At 35.2% G+C, this 17,679-nt stretch overlaps 1 protein-coding gene across 1 annotated transcript in view; it reads left to right on the top strand.

Moving 5' to 3' along the window:
- Positions 1-17,679, top strand: part of Txlnb (taxilin beta) — a 43,822-nt gene that overhangs the window by 14,769 nt on the left and 11,374 nt on the right. Inside the window, exons 4-7 of the mRNA XM_015501791.2 lie at positions 493-663; positions 8,338-8,532; positions 10,647-10,766; positions 12,780-12,854. Coding sequence (XP_015357277.1) covers positions 493-663; positions 8,338-8,532; positions 10,647-10,766; positions 12,780-12,854 — 561 coding nt within the window. The remainder of the gene's footprint in view (positions 1-492; positions 664-8,337; positions 8,533-10,646; positions 10,767-12,779; positions 12,855-17,679) is intronic.

The raw sequence follows: 17,679 nt of genomic DNA, 5'->3' as shown, positions 1-17,679 counted from the left end.
AAGACAACTTTATCTTCTACTTACCAGAAGACTGCTTTTCTCTTTCCTATTTTAAAAATAGCACTGGAAGTTTGTTTTGTGAAAAATGAAATATAATCCAAGCAGACAAACTGTTGACCATTGTATGAATACAGGTTTTGCTATGAATTCTGCCAGTTTCCAGATTCTGAGATATGTCTTTCTATCTTGTCTCTGGCATCACTAAATAAACTCAAGAAAAATATTTTTAGACTACCAAAAAAATTCAAAGTAAAAAGATACTACTAATTGTAATGTAAAACATAAATATGCTCTAAAAACTATATCTACAAATATCACAAAGGCAACATTTGTGAAATTCATGTGTTTCCAGAGGGACAGATAATAGCAAAAAAAAAAAAAGTTTCTGAACAACCACAGAATGGTCTCTAGATTTTATCCTTTTCTATCAACTGCAAAGCATTCCTACCCAGTTTCTGTTATTTTCTTTCTCATGCGTATCCCCATGCCTAGCTGGATGAACATCGCACAGAGCAAAAGAAGTTAAAGGTCCTACAAAAGAAACAGATGCAAATCCAGAAAGAAAAGGACCAATTACAAAGCGAACACAGCAGAGCTATCCTGGCTCGAAGCAAACTGGAGAGTCTGTGCCGAGAGTTGCAGAGACACAATAAGACACTGAAGGTATGTGTCACACTGGCTTAGGAAAAAAAAAAAGAAAAAAGAATGACACACTTTCTTGCAGGCTACATTGACATGGGCAGTTACTACTACTTGTGAAAAGAGCATGAGTCTTAGAATCAGAGCAGTATGTTCAAATACTGGCTCTGCCGTTTGATCGCTTATGACCTCCAATAAGTTATTTTACCTCCCTGTGCTTGTTTCCTCACCCATAAAATGGTGATTATCCCAGCTTCACCATGTGTTTGGGGAAAAATTAGATCCTATATGTGTGTGGTGCTCACAGACATAACACAGTGCAGACCCTCAATAAGTGCTATTTCCCTTACCTTCTTATTAGGTTGAGTATTTTTTTGTTGATATTGTTTTATTTTGTTTTGTTTTTGGGGGGTAGTCCTAGATTACTTTAAAATATTTGTAAAAATTCTTCATTTTATTTTATAATGAATTCTGCATGACATGAGATAAATAGACACAAATCTAGTTGATACAATAAGTGAGATTGAGAGCCGAAATGTCAACTGAAAAAAGAAGATACTTGGAAAAACACTGAGGCGCTCTGGATTTAATTATTCAATCTCAAAATAATAGACTGATTACTTTCCTCAAACTTCATGGGTTTCAATAATTACAGCATAAGCCCCTAGCAGTGTGATTAATTCGATTATGTGCAGACACTTCCTCCATTCAATAAACCACGATGCAGGGCTCTCTCGATGATAGTACTGTCTGTACCCACATTTCCCTTTCCAGAGGAAAATCCCAAAGCAGTTAACAAACAGTAATTAATTAGACACCAATGTTCCTGTGAGGTAGTTATTATTAAGTGTGTTTAAAAGGAGATACCTTAAGAACTAAAGACATAAAAATCCTTGTTTAGTTTGCACAATGAGTTGGGGGGTGGGGGAAGGAAAGACTAGTTGTTCTGTGTACTCCAAATTGTTTTTGATACCTGGAAATGGAAGTCCAGTGTGATGAACTCTTAACTCTCAAATGACAAGTCTGAGGAGATGAGCTTCTGGCATCTTTTCAATGATTGAACTAGGACTATCAGAAACCTAAAATAGATGGGGGCCTGGAGATGGGAACATTATCCTAGGTTTGGTCAGCTTTTTCATTGCTGTGAGTAAAACACCTGACAAAAACAATTGTAGAGGCGGGTAAACTTTATTTGGGAGCTCACAGCTTCAGAGGTCTCAGTCCATAGGAGGCTGGCTCCATTCCTCAGGGATCAAGGTAAGACAGCACCGCATGCCAGATGAATGTGGCAGCTTACATGATGATCAGGAAGCAGAGAGAGACTCCACTCACCAGACACAAAATATATCCCCCAAAGGTACACCCCCCGCCAATAACCCACTTACTCCAGCCACTCCCCACCTGCCTGCAGTTACCACTCAGTTAATCCCATCAGGGGACTAATTCACAGATTGGGTTAAGAATCTCACAATCCAATCATTCTCCTCTAAATCTTCTGTAGTTCAGATAAAGTGCCTGGGTTCAATCCCCAGTTCTAGGGAAAAAAAAAATACTGCAAAGAGATATAACTAAACCTCTTCTTGCATTGTCTCACACATGAGCTTTTGGAGGACACCTTATATCCAAACCATAACAATCTTCAAGTCAATATATGTATTCCAGTGATAGTATTCCGTGTTTACATTAATTCTTCCAATTTACAGTACAGTCATGTAATGAGGAGATACAACTAAATCAGATAAGGTGAAGAAATGTATCAAGAAAGAGATTAAAAGAGAGAATTATGTGGCTTGGACCCTCTGGGGAACATTCAAAGGCAGAATGATAGAATAACAGAAACCCCTAGAGGAATGCCTGAACACCCTCAGTCATGGCTTACAATCATGGACAATGAAATTATATACTTTTATTATGCCAGGAATTGTGCTAAGTGTTTTATGTCTGTTCTTTCATTTGATCTTCACCAATAATGCTGTGAAAGTTAATATCTCCACTGATGAAGAAACTGAGACTTAACAATCCAAATCAGTTGTCCAAGGTCATGAATATTTTCAGTGCCAAAATCAGGATGCAGATTCAAAATATTTTCTAACTTCCCTTCTGATTTTTTTCTTTAACCTGTAGGTTACTTACAAGTATTGTTTAATTTATATAGCCCATCATTCTGTCTATACTGATGAACATACTATGAGTACTGAATGTTAATGTAGCACTCCATAGGTAACCATTAAGTTTAGGTCATTTATGTCTTTTCTGAATTTTTGTCCCATTGCTGAGCAATAGTTGTCAAAAATCTACTCTGTGGAATTGTCTTCTACTTTTAACTTTATTAATTCTTTCTTCATGTGTCTCAAAGAATTATATTAGATATATACACATTTATGAATATTTTGTCTCCTTGATGAATTGACCACTTTAACATTAGAAAATGTCCTTTGGTAATAATCTTCATCTTGATATTTATATTATCTGATATCAATATAGCCACTCTAGTGTTCTTTTATTGTTTTCCAGGGATATCTCTTTTCATTCCTGTATTTTCAACTTGGGTCTATAAGTTAAAGTACATGTCTTATAGATATACTTTGTAGTTGTAGGTACCATGCTTCTTTTCATTCATTACTTTAATTAAAGTAATGGCCCATTAACATATAATGTAAATACTGATGTGGCTGGATAAAATTGTAGACACCATTATATTATTTGTTTAGTACTTGCCACCTGTCTTCTGTTCCTCTGATCTTTCTCTACCTTCCTTTGGATGATTTGAATATTCTTGAAAACATTTTCATTTATCTCTTGTGTTTTTTAATTATACCTTTTTGCAGTTTTTTTTTTTTTTTTTTTTGTTCCTAGAACTGGGGATTGAACCCAGGCACTTTACCTGAATTACACGCCTTTTAATTTTTTTATTTTGAGATAGAGTTTCACTAAGTTGTCCAGACTGGCCTTGAACTTGTAATCTTCCTCACCTCAGTTTCCAGAGTAGGTATGATTACAGGCATGCAACACTGTGCCCGGTTTCTTTGCACTTATCTTCAGTACTTGCTCTGTAATTACAATCTATACTTTTAACTTTTTATAGTCTGCCTGAATAATATGTAGAAACACTGCAACTAAATATGTCCATTTACTTTCACTATGTTAAGCTATGATATCTATCTATCTATCTATCTATCTATATATATATATATATATATATATATACACATACACACACACACATTATATACATTTATAAAGCCCATGAGACAATGTTATAATTTTATTTTAACCATCGTATATATTCCTTTAAAAGTTAAAGGCAAAAACTGTCTTTTTTCTTTACTTAGACATTTACCATTCTTTTTTTTTTAATATTTTTATTTTTTAGTTTTCAGCGGACACAACATCTTTGTTTGTATGTGGTGCTGAGGATCGAACCCCGGGCGGCACACATGCCAGGCGAGTGTGCTACCACTTGAGCCACATCCCCAGCCCACATTTACCATTCTTGTCTTTCTATTATCACTTTCTTTCAGCCTGAAGAACTCCTTCACTACTCATTATAGTATAATCTTATTGGCAATCAATTCTCTTAGTCTTTTATGTTTAAAAATGTTTTGTTATTGTTGTTGTCATTATTTTTATCATTGAAGACAGTGTTCATTGGATATAGAATTCAGTGTTGATAGGATTTGTTCATGTTTTTTAAAAAATTTCATCCTTACTTAACTGTTCTACTGTACTCTAACCTCCATTAATTTCTGATGGAAATCAATAATAATTTGGGTTGTTGTTCCCTTACATGTGATATGTCACTTTTATCAGGCTACTTTCACAGTCTTTCTGTTGCTATTTGGTTTTAAGAACTTTAACCACTTTATGTCTGGGAGTGGTTTTCCTCATATATATCGGGTGTGATATTTGCTGAGTTTTTTTGTATATATTTTTCCTCACAAAATTTGGGGATTTTTCAGTCACTATCTCTTCTAATATTTTTGCTACTCCATTCTCTCTCTTTCACTCTCTCCCCCTTCTATTCTCTCCTGTCTTCTTCTTCCTCCTCCTGCCCCTCCTCTGTCTCCCTCCCTTTTGAGATCAGTTTCATGGGTGTTAGAGCACTTGATATTGTCCCACAGGTCTTTGAGTCTCTTTTCTCTTTTATCTTCAGATTACATGTTTCTAGTGATCTATCTTCATATTCACTGATTCTTTCCTTTGTCCATCTCTATTCTATAAATCCATCCAGTTACTTTTAAATTTCAGATTTAATAATTTTTAATTTCAGAATTTATGCTTGGTTCTTTTTATAAATTATTGTTCTCAACTGAGATTTTCCATTTTTTTTAAATTCACTGTGATAGTGTTATGTCATTAAGCATAGTCTTAATACTTGCTTTAAAATTCTCCCCTGCTCATTCTCTATCAAAGTCATTATAGAACAGGCCTACTCTGATTGTTGTTTCTTTTGAGAATGAGTCACTTTTTTCTTGGTTTTTCATGTAAGTCATTGTCAATTGTATCCTGGATATTGTGACTAATATTGTAGAGAGTCTGGATTCTACTATACTCCTATGAAGAATGTAAATTATTTTTTTAACTAATTAATTTGGTCAGAATCAAAACATACTTTTGCCTCTTGGACAGCAACTAAAATTTAATTTTAGTTCTTTTGTCCTTAGCTAGATTGCTTTGATTCTATCCTGCACATGTACACTTCAGGGTCATTCAGAGATTTGGGCAGTGTTTATTTACAGAATTTAGGGTTGTCCCTCTCTATTCCCTGGGAATCTCCTTCTCACCTTTCAGTGGCTATAGTTGCCCAGAACTCTTCAGTCCTACAGACCTGAAAGATGGTATGTTGGCTTTCTCTGGAAGTTTTTCCTATCTCATTTTGTTGTCAACTACAGTCTTCCCTCAAGCTTACAGTTATAATAACTATGAAACTAAAATTATATATAAATTTTTACCCTCCAGTTCCTTTAAGTAGTTGTTTCTTGCATTTTTCCCAGAGTTTATAGTTGGTATCTGTAGAAGATTCAACTTGGTTTGAGTTTCCTTGACCATAATAATGAGACAGCCTCAGTACTTGAGTCTAAATTTTATGTAGTAGAAGCTTGGGAAGACATAGAAAGAGAATGTATAACCAGGTCTTTCTACCACTATAAATTTGAACTTTTACTATTTTTTATTAAAATTGTTTCTCTGCCATATGTGGTTGTGCCTGCCTATAACCCCCGTTACTTGGGAGGCTAAGGCAGGAAGATCACAAGTTTGAGGCCAGCCTGAGCAACTTACTGAGACCCTGTCTCAAAAAAAAGTAAAATAAAAAGGGATAGGAATGTAGCTCAGTAGTAGAGTGCTTGCCTAGCATGAGCGAGGACCTGGGTTCAATCCCCGCACTAAAAAAAAAATCCTTCTTCAGTGAATTAAACACACACATAAAATCTCACAATTTAGAATAATTTTGAAAAGACCAGTAAAACTCTTGTTTCCATAAAATACTACCTAAGTTTAAAGCAGTAAATCTAAGTCTCAAACTATATTGAAAACTTCTTAGTAAGAGATGAATGTTTTAAGGAACATGATTTAGGTAAAGAAATAAGTAGCACTTGTTGTCAGCATTTTGCAGAATTTTAATATGAAAAGAACTATAGGAATCAACTAGTCAAAGCTACTCAGATGTCTGTACATAAATTAATCATTTACTGATTCATTAAATAAACATTTATGGCATATCTATGGATTATGTACCAGGCATGGCACTAGTTCTAAGATACACAATGAGGCCTACAAAGTTTGTTTCAGGCTTTGTCCCTCAAACTTATTTGTACCATTGATTTTCACTTCAAAAAATGTGCTTAATAAAGAAAGAAAATTTTATCTCAGTCACTGTTCAAATGACTGAAAATTATTAATCAATGAAAAACTCAAATTTTAAAAGATTTCCTAGATTTACTTTTGTCTCATTGAAGAACAATATAATACAAAAATGCAAGATGCCATTTGTGGAGTGCTATGATGATCTGACATGTGTTTAATGCACTTTCTTTCAGTAGCCATCTTCTGGGAAAAACTCAAGAATTCTGGGGTAGCCTGGGATGGTTCTTTCATTTACTTATTCATTTGTGGAATGAATATGGCTGGGATATTTATAAATGCAAATGAATTCTGATCATAGTCTTTAGTTCTATAATTCAAAGCTTATTGACTTGTAAATATATAAGGAGCAATGAGGTGACAATCACTATTATATGTATATTCAACTGCTCTTAACTGACAGTCATAATCATTTTCAGTAAAATACATATAGTAAACATTAGTATATAAAACTCAGGAAAGTCAATCTCAGATGATTAATTTCTTCAGATTAGGAAGTACAAATATATTCTACAATATCCCTGAGAAGTTTTTGCTTGATACAGGTTTATGATGTGGATAAATTATTATTCAGATGGCTATATTAGAGTTAGGAAATGTGTTAATATTGTAAAAGAAAGATGAAATGAACTGCATATATTTTTAGGATCAGTATTTATTTTGACCACATTATTCTATCAAAATACAGATTCATGCAATTACATCTGCTAAAATAATTATTTCTTTTTAAAATTCCTATTATATAATTTGAACTTGGTAGATAACTGCCGTGTAATTTTACTTGCCAACAATGAAGCAAGCTTTCATATTAACAATTAATCAGAATTGAATGGAATCCTAAAATGTCTGTATCATTTGTCAGCAGTGTGTCTCTATCTTTGGTATGATGTAGCAAGATCAAACCCTTTTATTCTAAAAGAATGAGAGAAACAATCACAAAGCAAATAATTCTCAATACAGATATAGAGAGAATTTGGGCACACTGTTAGTGGTTAGAAATAAACAGAAAGTTCTGATTTAGGACAAAAGAACAGAAATAATATAAAATTTAATTTCGAATTCTTCAATGTTAACAAAGAGTAAAGGGAAATTATAGGTTTAATTTTAGAATTAAAGAGATTTTAAACTTAATATTACTTTCAGATTCAAAATTTACATTGAGCATTTAAATTACCCCATGTGACACATGGAATGATTGATCTTCCAGAAATAAAATATCTAGTATATTTGGAAAGATTTCCTTTTATATTTTTAAATGGCCTCTACTGACCTATATTCATCTTAATTTATTTTTAAGCATTCTGATGAAAGGCTTCTTAAGAAAAAGTTCATATTGTGATCACTTATAAAACTGGAGTAATGAGATATGTGGTTAATTTGCCATGTTTTTTATAGACAAATGTTAAATCTACTGCTCTTCTTCCTGTACCAAACTAAAGTAACCCATGACCTGTCCCATCAATCAGTAAATCCAAGGGGTCTTTTTTCCAGGCCACAACCAAGAAATCAAAACCATGTGGCTGTGTGTTTGTCAGAAATCCCTGCCGTTCATTTACTCGGCAAGAGACCCATCAACTTTAAAACAAGTCTATTCATCACCAAGATCAAATTCAATTCAAGTTCCTCACAACACCTGTTCTGAAGACTGTGTACTCACAGCTGAAACCTGTGCTCATACATTTATTTTAGGACTAAGCAACTTTAGCTGTAGAGAACTGAGAAAAAAATATCCCACTTACTCTGCACACTAGTCTCCTTTTGCTGACCTTGTCCTGAGTTCTTTAAACCTTTAGGGCTTTAAATCACCATAATAAAATATTTTTATTTTTTCCATAGGAGGAAACCCTCCAGCGGGCACGTGAGGAAGAAGAGAAAAGGAAGGAGATCACAAGTCATTTTCAAACTACCCTGACAGATATCCAGGCACAGATAGAGCAGCAGAGTGAGCGAAATATGAAGCTCTGTCAGGAGAACACAGAGCTTGCAGAAAAACTGAAAAGCATCATTGATCAGTATGAGCTCAGAGAGGAGGTAAGAACTACATTAAACAGCTTAGAAGAACTGTATATATGTGTGTATATATATTCTGATCTGGGATGTAAGGTGGGGAACTTGGTTAATAAGAACGTTATGGTCAACTCAATTGATTAATAGTTAGAATTAAATTTCTTTTGCTAGCCAAAATAAAGACAGATGATACAACAAAATACTTGGCTGAAAGTCATATAGGATTTCATCAAAACTGTAATTACTACAAAGTTTAGGCAGTAAATAGAAAGTGGTAAGCTTGGGCCCAGTCATCCATCGAAACAGTATTTATCAACCCTTTAAAAATCCTCTCAAGGGAGAAAAAATATATATACACTCTCTTTTAAGAATCACCATGTCATGTACATTGAGGGTCTACAGTTTACATATCACACAAGCCAAAAATAATATTAATAATTTAATAATTATAATATTCATTTGGTGCTTAGTTTATATCAGGAAGTATACTAAGTACTATACTTTGAACATGTCATTTAATTATCTCAACTTTCTTATGCACTAGAAAATAATATATTTTCTATATTTTATGTATGGAAAACAGATTAAATTCCTTCTTGTCACAAAAGCCAAGACTTTGACTTTTAGTAATTTACATTAGAAAGGCAGTAAGAATCTTTTGTTAACCCAAAATTATATTTTAATGTTTAATATGTTTTTAAGACTCAGATTTCCTCTCAGGAGTATGATAATATTCCTTTCCCCACTCCAACCAAATTTTATATCTCTGCCTTAAAATGTAACATAACATAGTCAAAATGGCTCTCTGTTAACCACATGCTAAGATTTTTTTCAAGGAAAAATACAGCCAGTAGCATATGGTTGCAGCAGTTAGGTAATCAGGAAATTCCTCAATAAGCCAAAATGCCATGCTACCATTTTATCTTATCACAAAGATTAATTCTGCTCCATAATAGAGGTTCAGGCTGAAGAAGAAGGAAAAGAATGAAGGGGAAATATCCATACTCTTCATAGAGACCACAGATAGGAATGGTCTGGTATAATCTATATAATCCTGGGATTGGGTCTATGTAAAATCCAAGGCCAGAATTTCTCATCTCACTGAGATAGAATTGAAAGCTTCTCTTTATCTAGCAAGTCCAGAAATCAAAAGGTATGGAGAGCAGTGAACATCTACATATCAATTCATCTGTGACCCTTGGCCTTGCCATCCCCACCTGTGTTAGTTAGTTTTCTATTACTATAACAAATGCCTGAGATAATTATCTTATAAAGAGAAAAGTTTATAGTTTTAGAGGTTCCAGTCAATAATCAAATGACCCCATTGCTTCTGGGCCTGTGGAGAGGTAGCACATCATCATGGTGAGGAGTGTACAGTGGAACAAAGCCGCTCACTTCATGGTTTGCCAGGAAGCAAAAGAGAGAGAAAGCAGAAGGGATGAGGTCTCACTACCCCTTCAAGAAGATGCCCCCAATGACTGGAAGACCTCCCATTAGACCCCACTTTAATTTTCTACAACTTCTCAACAGCACCAAGCTAGGCACTATAACTTTAACACATGGGTTTTTGGGGGACACTTCAGGTCCAAACTATAACACCACCAGCAACAGAGCAGAATTCAGGAGGCCTGAGCCTCAGTCCCAGACCTAGGACCACATGTTGGTGTCCCACCACATTTTTACAACCCTTGAGACAAGAATGCAAGAATGTGGAGAATTCGCCATGATAAACTGCACTATTATGGTGTGGTTAAAGATTTTATATTCATAGAAAGAGTCAAAATTCCAACTAATATGCTGTAGCCTTTGTAGTACAGATCATTATCTTTGCCGCCTAGCATAATAAATATCATGTCAATTAGTTACCAAATTCAGAAAAATAATATTGAGAACTTCAGTCATTAACACTGCTGAACTCTGACCCCTTTACTTTTGCAGCTTCCTTTGTATAGTGCCAAATGTTGGGGGCCTTCACCACTTAACATATAAAGTTCTAAGTGATGCTAGTGATTTATTCCCCTTTTTAAAAACAGTATAATCTAAAGAATAAGTATTCATGTGAATTATTTTTTTCTATTTTCCATTTTTAAGCACCAATAATAAACCAAGCTTTCTTTGTGTACTTTATTTTTGCTCAGCATCTGGACAAAATATTTAAACACAGAGAACTGCAGCAGAAGCTGGTGGATGCAAAACTTGAGCAGGCACAAGAAATGATGAAGGAAGCAGAGGAGCAACATAAACGAGAAAAGGAATATGTACTTATCCTTTTAGTCGGTGTGCATATCTGGTCTACCTTGATGTCTGAGACTTTCTAGGAAAGTTGTTTTGATAATGGTCAAAGAGCTCTAGACTGATGAAGAGCCTGGGCTTCGATGGAGAATTAAATGGGTTAGCCCAATAAGAGGCACCATAACTGCATTATTATTCACATGAACTAGTCACTCAACAAATACTCAGCAAATATTTTTCAAGTGCCTATTATCTGCTGAGCATAATATTAGGTGCTGAGATATAGCTGTGAACAAGACAGACAAGGGCCATCTCCCATCATGCAGATTAGAGTCTGACTGGGATAAGACATGCAGTAAACAAGCAAATGAACAAGGAAGGGTAATTTCAGATAATAGTAAGTACTATTAGGAAAATAAGGAGGAAAGGAGAGGGGTGAAAAGAGGGGGCCTACTTTAGACTGGGTTATCAGGAAGAGGCACCAGATGCTTGAGTCAAGCCCAGCCTGGTAGAAGCCACCACGTGGAATAATCTCCAGCAACAGTGTCTGCAGCATTAACAAGACCCTACTGCTGGAACCAGCCTAGCATACCCCAGAAATAGGAAAAGGTCAGGGAAGCAAGAGAATGTTGAATAAGTGGAAGAAAGGTTGGAAATGAAGTTGCAGAGATAAACAAGGGTCAAATTGTGTAGTTTTGTACAGCTTGGAAAATATATAATGGGCCAGTACATGGTGGTTTTAGCAAAGGAAGTGACATGGTCTGCTTTGCATCTGTAAATAATTAATTTGGCTCCTGGGTAGAAAATGAACTAGAGAGGAGTAAGAAAGCATCTAAATGAGATACATGATGACTTAGATTAGGGAGGAAGCAGCCAAGAGGAAGAATGGAAATGGATAAAAGTTGTTTCAATGAAAAATAAACAGTCAATGCTGCTGACCTGAAGATCATGACAATGAGAAATGGGGAGAGTCAAAGATAACTCCATAATTTGAAGTTGAAAAACTGAATGGTGGTGTTTACTGATCTTAGTAACCCCAAGTATTCCCCAAAAGCTGTAAGATCATTCTACAGATGAGAGAATTGAATCTCAAAGAGAATATGCAACTTGTTAAGGGCACATGCTGCTAAGTGACAAAGATATGTTTCAAATTAACCTGCAGCTGTCCCAAAAAGCCCAAGTCTCTGTAACAGTGTATCATAGTCAGAGATGTTTCAAATGTATGAATTAAAGCATGTATCATTGTGGGGGAAAGAAGGAAGTTTAAGATAATTCATTTTGTTAGAATGGTAATTTTTAAATAACTTCAATTATCAAACATGACCAAAAATGATAAATTTTGAAGAACATAACCTTGTGGTCATTGGATAATTCAAATCAGAAATCCATATTCTCTTAAGAGTGATAAGGCTTCTGATCATGTAAACCCCCAGAAGGCAGGATTTAGAACAACAGCTCCAACTTCTGTTTCTTAAAATGTAATCCATGGACTACCAATATCCAAACCATGTTGGGTATTTGCTGTAGTACAGATTAGAGCCACAGACTCATATTCTTTGAGAAAGAATACCCCTTTCACATGTTCTCTAGGACATTTGGATGCATGTTACAAGCTCTCCAGGGACAAAGACCAAGTATATATTTCATACTGGATCATGCATGCTGTAGTGGGATACAGGGTCCAGGAAAATTACTCTCAGTTTATACAAAGGAACAGTTACTGGCAACAATGCCCAGGTGGGGCGGTTCTGGAGATTCTCAAGCAGAGATTAGTAATGGTTGGAAAGGATTGTTAGAAAAGCTTCCAGAATTTGAGGGGAGGCTGAATTTTTTTGTGATTCATGTTTGAGTTAGACCCACCCTTTTTTTTATTAAAACCACTAGTTTTTAATTGAAAAACAATCTCTCTAGCATGTTCTTTTAGCTTTCTTAGATTTTTTACAAAGTTCCAAAAACATGAAAGAGTTAATAAGACAGAAATTAAATTTTATATACAAATTACAGTTAAAGGATAATTTTAAAATTCTTTATTCTCACAGTTACTGAACCAGGCAGCAGAGTGGAAACTTCAGGCCAAAGTGCTGAAGGAACAAGAGACAGTGCTACAGGCTCAGGTGAAGTACATGCATTGGGTGTCCTCTCCTTGCTGGTCCCAAGAGACTGGGACCAAAGGTAGTCTGCAGAACACTTCACAAATACAGGAGACTGAGGGACAAGAGTTGGAAATGAATACCCTCTTCACATTTATTGTTTTTAGTAAAAATAAAAGTATAGGATTATGTTTATGAAAAAGAAATTCTCTGTACCAATAATGTCCAGATAAAACATTTACACAGACAAAGGATGATGGTCAAATGTTCACTCAAAGGAAGCTGATGCCCAAGTTCCCACCCATAAGTGCACATTTCTTCTCTCTTTCCTTCCCTATTATCCAAAAAAAGGTAAAAAGAAAATGTGAACTTTTCAGATGCACCATTCATAACTGTTAATTCTTAAAATGTTCTCATCTTTTGATGTTATTTATAATACAAGGAAAATGAGATAAATAGAGTGGGCACTCAAGTTTCTGTACTATCAGGGATGGCTTTGTCAGTGGTGAATGACAAGCAGTGACAAGCAAGTTAGGAGCCATTTGGATTTGCCTCATGGTGCCATTCGTGTTTTGATTAGACCACTGGAATTCCTATTTCAGGCTCAAAAATAAAGCCTCCCATCACAGCTGCCTCTGGAGGAAAGCCAGGCCTGTCCATCTTCCCTGTTACCTTTGGGGTTCTGCCCCTCCTGGAAATATTTCCTGTCAGGTTCCAGAACCATCCTGCTATTAGGCACAGAAGGGCTTCAGCTCTGCTGCTGGGAGAAATGCCCGATGCTAAAAGGACTATGAGATCACAGAACAAATTCAGAGGGTGAGAAAATCAGAAGCCTTACATGTTAAGCAGTATTAATTTAAGATTCGTACATGTTTATGTGCTGACTATAAAATGCTCATTCATTATAAAAAGAAAACTTATTCATTGCATGAATAAACAAGTCTGATGAATACTTTGTCACTGTGAAAGAAAAAGAAACTTAAAATAACAAATTATTACCACTTCGTAGACAAAAATACAATAATATTTTCATATCTAGTCTTTCTAAAGTGTCTTCTACATATATATCTATGTACAGAGAAGACAATAAGGAATTGTTTTACCCAGTATGATCTATTCTCTGAAATACATAAGAATGGTTTAAAATATTAATTACATACAAGTTGGGAACATCATGTTTCTGACTTTAATAGAATCCAAGGGCCCGGTATTACAAACTTAAGATCATCCTTGAGGCAATGACAGAACCTATAAGATCACATGGTGTAGAGAGATGGCAGCAGTGGCAGGTCTCTAACCAGGAGGAAGGAAGTATGACCTTAATGTCTAGTGATGGGGAATCCCAGAGAATAGAATCAGTACTTCTTCTCTATCACTGCCTCATTCACAGCACAGAGTATAAGAGGAACAGTGAACAATATTTGAAGCTATATATTGTACACATCACCTACTACATGTAATCCCTACTCTTCTCTGCTAAATGAATATAAGGAGCTTTAGAAGAGTAGATTAAATTCTGGATTCTGGGTTAGAGAATGATTCATTCAACTGGCACCAGTAGTTAGATTTTCAATGAGTGCAGTAAAAATAGATAGGTGCAATCCAAGTTTCCTAACCACACAACCACAAACTTGAAAAAGCATCCATCAGAGGTTCTAGATTTGCCATTGTCCCTCAGTCCTGGACTGAGTCCAGGCACCACAGTCAGAGTCCTGGCTCTTCTACAGAGAAGCTGCGTGACACTATGCAACTCACCTAAACCTCTCTGGATCTAAATTTTCTTCTATGTAACATAAAGATACCATAATGAGTATGTGATCTGTAACTGAAGTCCTCTGACCTCTGAGAGCTCATTACTTTTTAGTATTTCCAAAATAATAGCACATGAAACAGCAGCTATAGACTAAAATGTAATTGGTTTAGACATCATATCAGCTCTTGCTCTGTAACTGTGGATGGCAATAATTCATATATTTAAGTTTTTAACAGAAAAACAAATTAGTAGATATACAGATATAAGTACTTAGTAGATATAAGCAGCTTGTTATCAAATTATGTATACAAAACAGTTCAGTCACTGGTCCATAATAAGCATGATTAATTCAACTAATATTTATTAAGCATCTCTAAATGCTGATCATGGTTCTAGGTGTTGGTAACATAGTTTGTGATCAATAAGACAGATGAAAATCTCTGCCTAACCAAACTCATAATCTAGTGATAATAATGCTAATAAAATGCTAATTTTTGATTAGCACATGAGCCAGTATGTTTTATCAGAGGTAGGAGTATATGTATATGGAAATATATAAGACATAAGGAGTCTTCAGTTAAAAAAAAAAAAAGAAAAAAAAAGAACCACTCAACTGATCTCAAGACCCTGTTCAGCTCCAGTTCATGAATGTAAAGAACTTCCAGAAATGAAGAAGTATGGCCCTAGGTAAAGTTAACCCTGCCTTCTATGATGCCCAGATTCCCACAGTGCAGGCAGCCTTGTTTGTTACAAGGACTCTCTTCTGTCTTTCTCTTTTGTCTCCAAAGCATATTCAAACTTTCAATAATTACCTAAACACCAAGAAGAAAATAAAGGCACCTAAATCACTGTGTATAATAATGTTTAAACAAGTCATCAAGAAGTATCAACATTATCATTTTAAAAATTTTTGGTGGGTGCAGTTGTACAACTGTACAGCTGTAGTCTCAACTACTCAGGAAGCTGACAGGAGAATCACTTGGACTGAGGCAAGAGGATCATTTGTGGCCAGCCTGTTGGATATAGAAAGATCCCATCTCAAAATAAATAAATCTTTTTTTAAAATTATAGTTGTATATGGACAGCATACCTTTATTTTATTTGCTTATTTTTGTATGCGGTACTGAGGATTGAACCCAGTGCCTCACATGTGCTAGGCAAGTGCTGTGCCACTGAGCCACAGCTCAGCCCCTCAAAATAAATAAATCTTTAAAAACAAACTCTACCACAAATGATTCTGCATAGCACTCAAGCACTTCCTTTGGTTTTATACTCTCCTTAGAGGTGTGAGAGTACAAGAGGCCAAGGCCTTCATCCCCATTTCTAACATCTGAGCAAGAGAAATAACAAGGATGGATTATGTTGTTTTCCTAGACTAAAGTCACTTTTCAGTCATGAGACAACAGCTGGCCAGCGGGGAGCATGATTCTCACTTAGGGAAGAGATTTCTGGCTTTCACTTACACAAACCAAAGCAACAGAGAAACTGTCAGAGATGATCAATGGGATACAATTGTCACTATAAATGAAGTGTTCATTAGATCAATAAAGACAAAGGCAGAGAGTAAGTTGGCAATATCTGGCAGAACAGACACAAAATATCACCTGAGGGGGAAAGATTAGTGAGTAAATTGTTAAAAATGTATAATCATAATCTTTAAAATTCCCTTATCTATATAGAATAAGAAAAGGGCTGGGCTGGGGTTGTAGCTCAGCAACAGAGTGCTTGCCTAGCATGTGTGAGGCACTGGGTTCGATCCTCAGCACCACCTAAATATAAAACAAATAAAATAAAAGCATTCTGTCCATCTACAACTACAAAAAAAAAAAAAAAAAAAAAAAAAAAAAAAAAAAAAAAAAAAAAAANTTTATATTGGAAAGAAGAAAGATAATAAAATTGTCAAAATGTATTGAGGAAAAAAAAAGAAAGAAAAGAAACAGAAAAAAGAAAAAAAGGAAAAAAAAAAAAGAGGGCACTCTGAAATTCCTCTTGTAATAGGCCTTCCTCACATAGAAGATCTCACAGGTTTGGTAAGGCCATTCCTGGGTACAGTTCTATTTCCTACACTATAAGAATGTTTGTAATTACAATTCAGTGCTCAGTTAAAAGAATGTGTGAGTCCCCTGGCCCATTTAAAAGTGAAATATTGAGGCAATTATTGTTACTTCTAACTGTAGAGCAGTTTGTTTTTATTTTCTCTGGCAGGAAAAGTACTGCATATGACCTCTGGACGTCCTTTCCATGTTTTTCTGAAATCCCAGAGTGAGAGCAGGAACACCATAAATCAAACTAAACATACATCATGTCAGTATAATAGTCAGAGGGAAAATGTATCAGATAAGTATCTATTAAGGAAATAGAAAGTACAAATTTTTAGTTAGTATATAAGAAGATAATGCTAAAGCTCTTCACCTGAGAAATATATAATCCACAAAGGTTTTGCTACCTGTAACAAAGAGGTCAAATAGGAAAAAAAAGTACCGTATTATAAAGACTGGTCACTGGAAGGAGGAAATGAAGAGTTATTCAATGAGTATGAGATTTCTATTTTGAAAAAAGAAGTTCTGGAGACGGGTTGTACAACAATGAGAACGTACTTAACACCACTGAACTATACATTTAAAAATGGTTAGGATGGTAAATTTTATGTTACATGTTATTTTTTTTTTACCATAAATTATTTTTAAGAAAAAACAAAACAAAAACCATAACTAGGAGAAGCTCAGAAAGTGGTGATAAGTAAGATACTCTTCTTGGCACTCTGGGTATGTCCATCTTCATGTCACAAGCCAACACTAAGAAAACACAAGATAAGGAAGGAGCATCTGCCCAATTAACACATCAAAAAGAACATTCTGGATGGTTGGTTGGTTGATTTGTTTTCCCTTAGAACCTTTACTTTGAGACTATGGATGGAAAAAAAGTCTTACAAGTACACATGGAAAAAGTAAAGCATGATTATAGTTAAGTGAAGACAGTCTAACCAAAACTTTAATACCTGTCAGCTAATGTTAAGGGTGATGTTCTGGGTGTGTTATTTTTGACAATTGTGTCAAGGTTGTATGTAGCAGTTGGACCATGATATGCTCACTCCTG

The sequence above is a fragment of the Marmota marmota genome, unplaced genomic scaffold, assembly GCF_001458135.2.
Source record: "Marmota marmota marmota unplaced genomic scaffold, marMar, whole genome shotgun sequence".
Lineage (NCBI taxonomy): Eukaryota > Metazoa > Chordata > Mammalia > Rodentia > Sciuridae > Marmota > Marmota marmota.
Note: the sequence above shows the minus strand (reverse complement) of the source record. Positions and strands in the feature narration are given on the sequence as shown.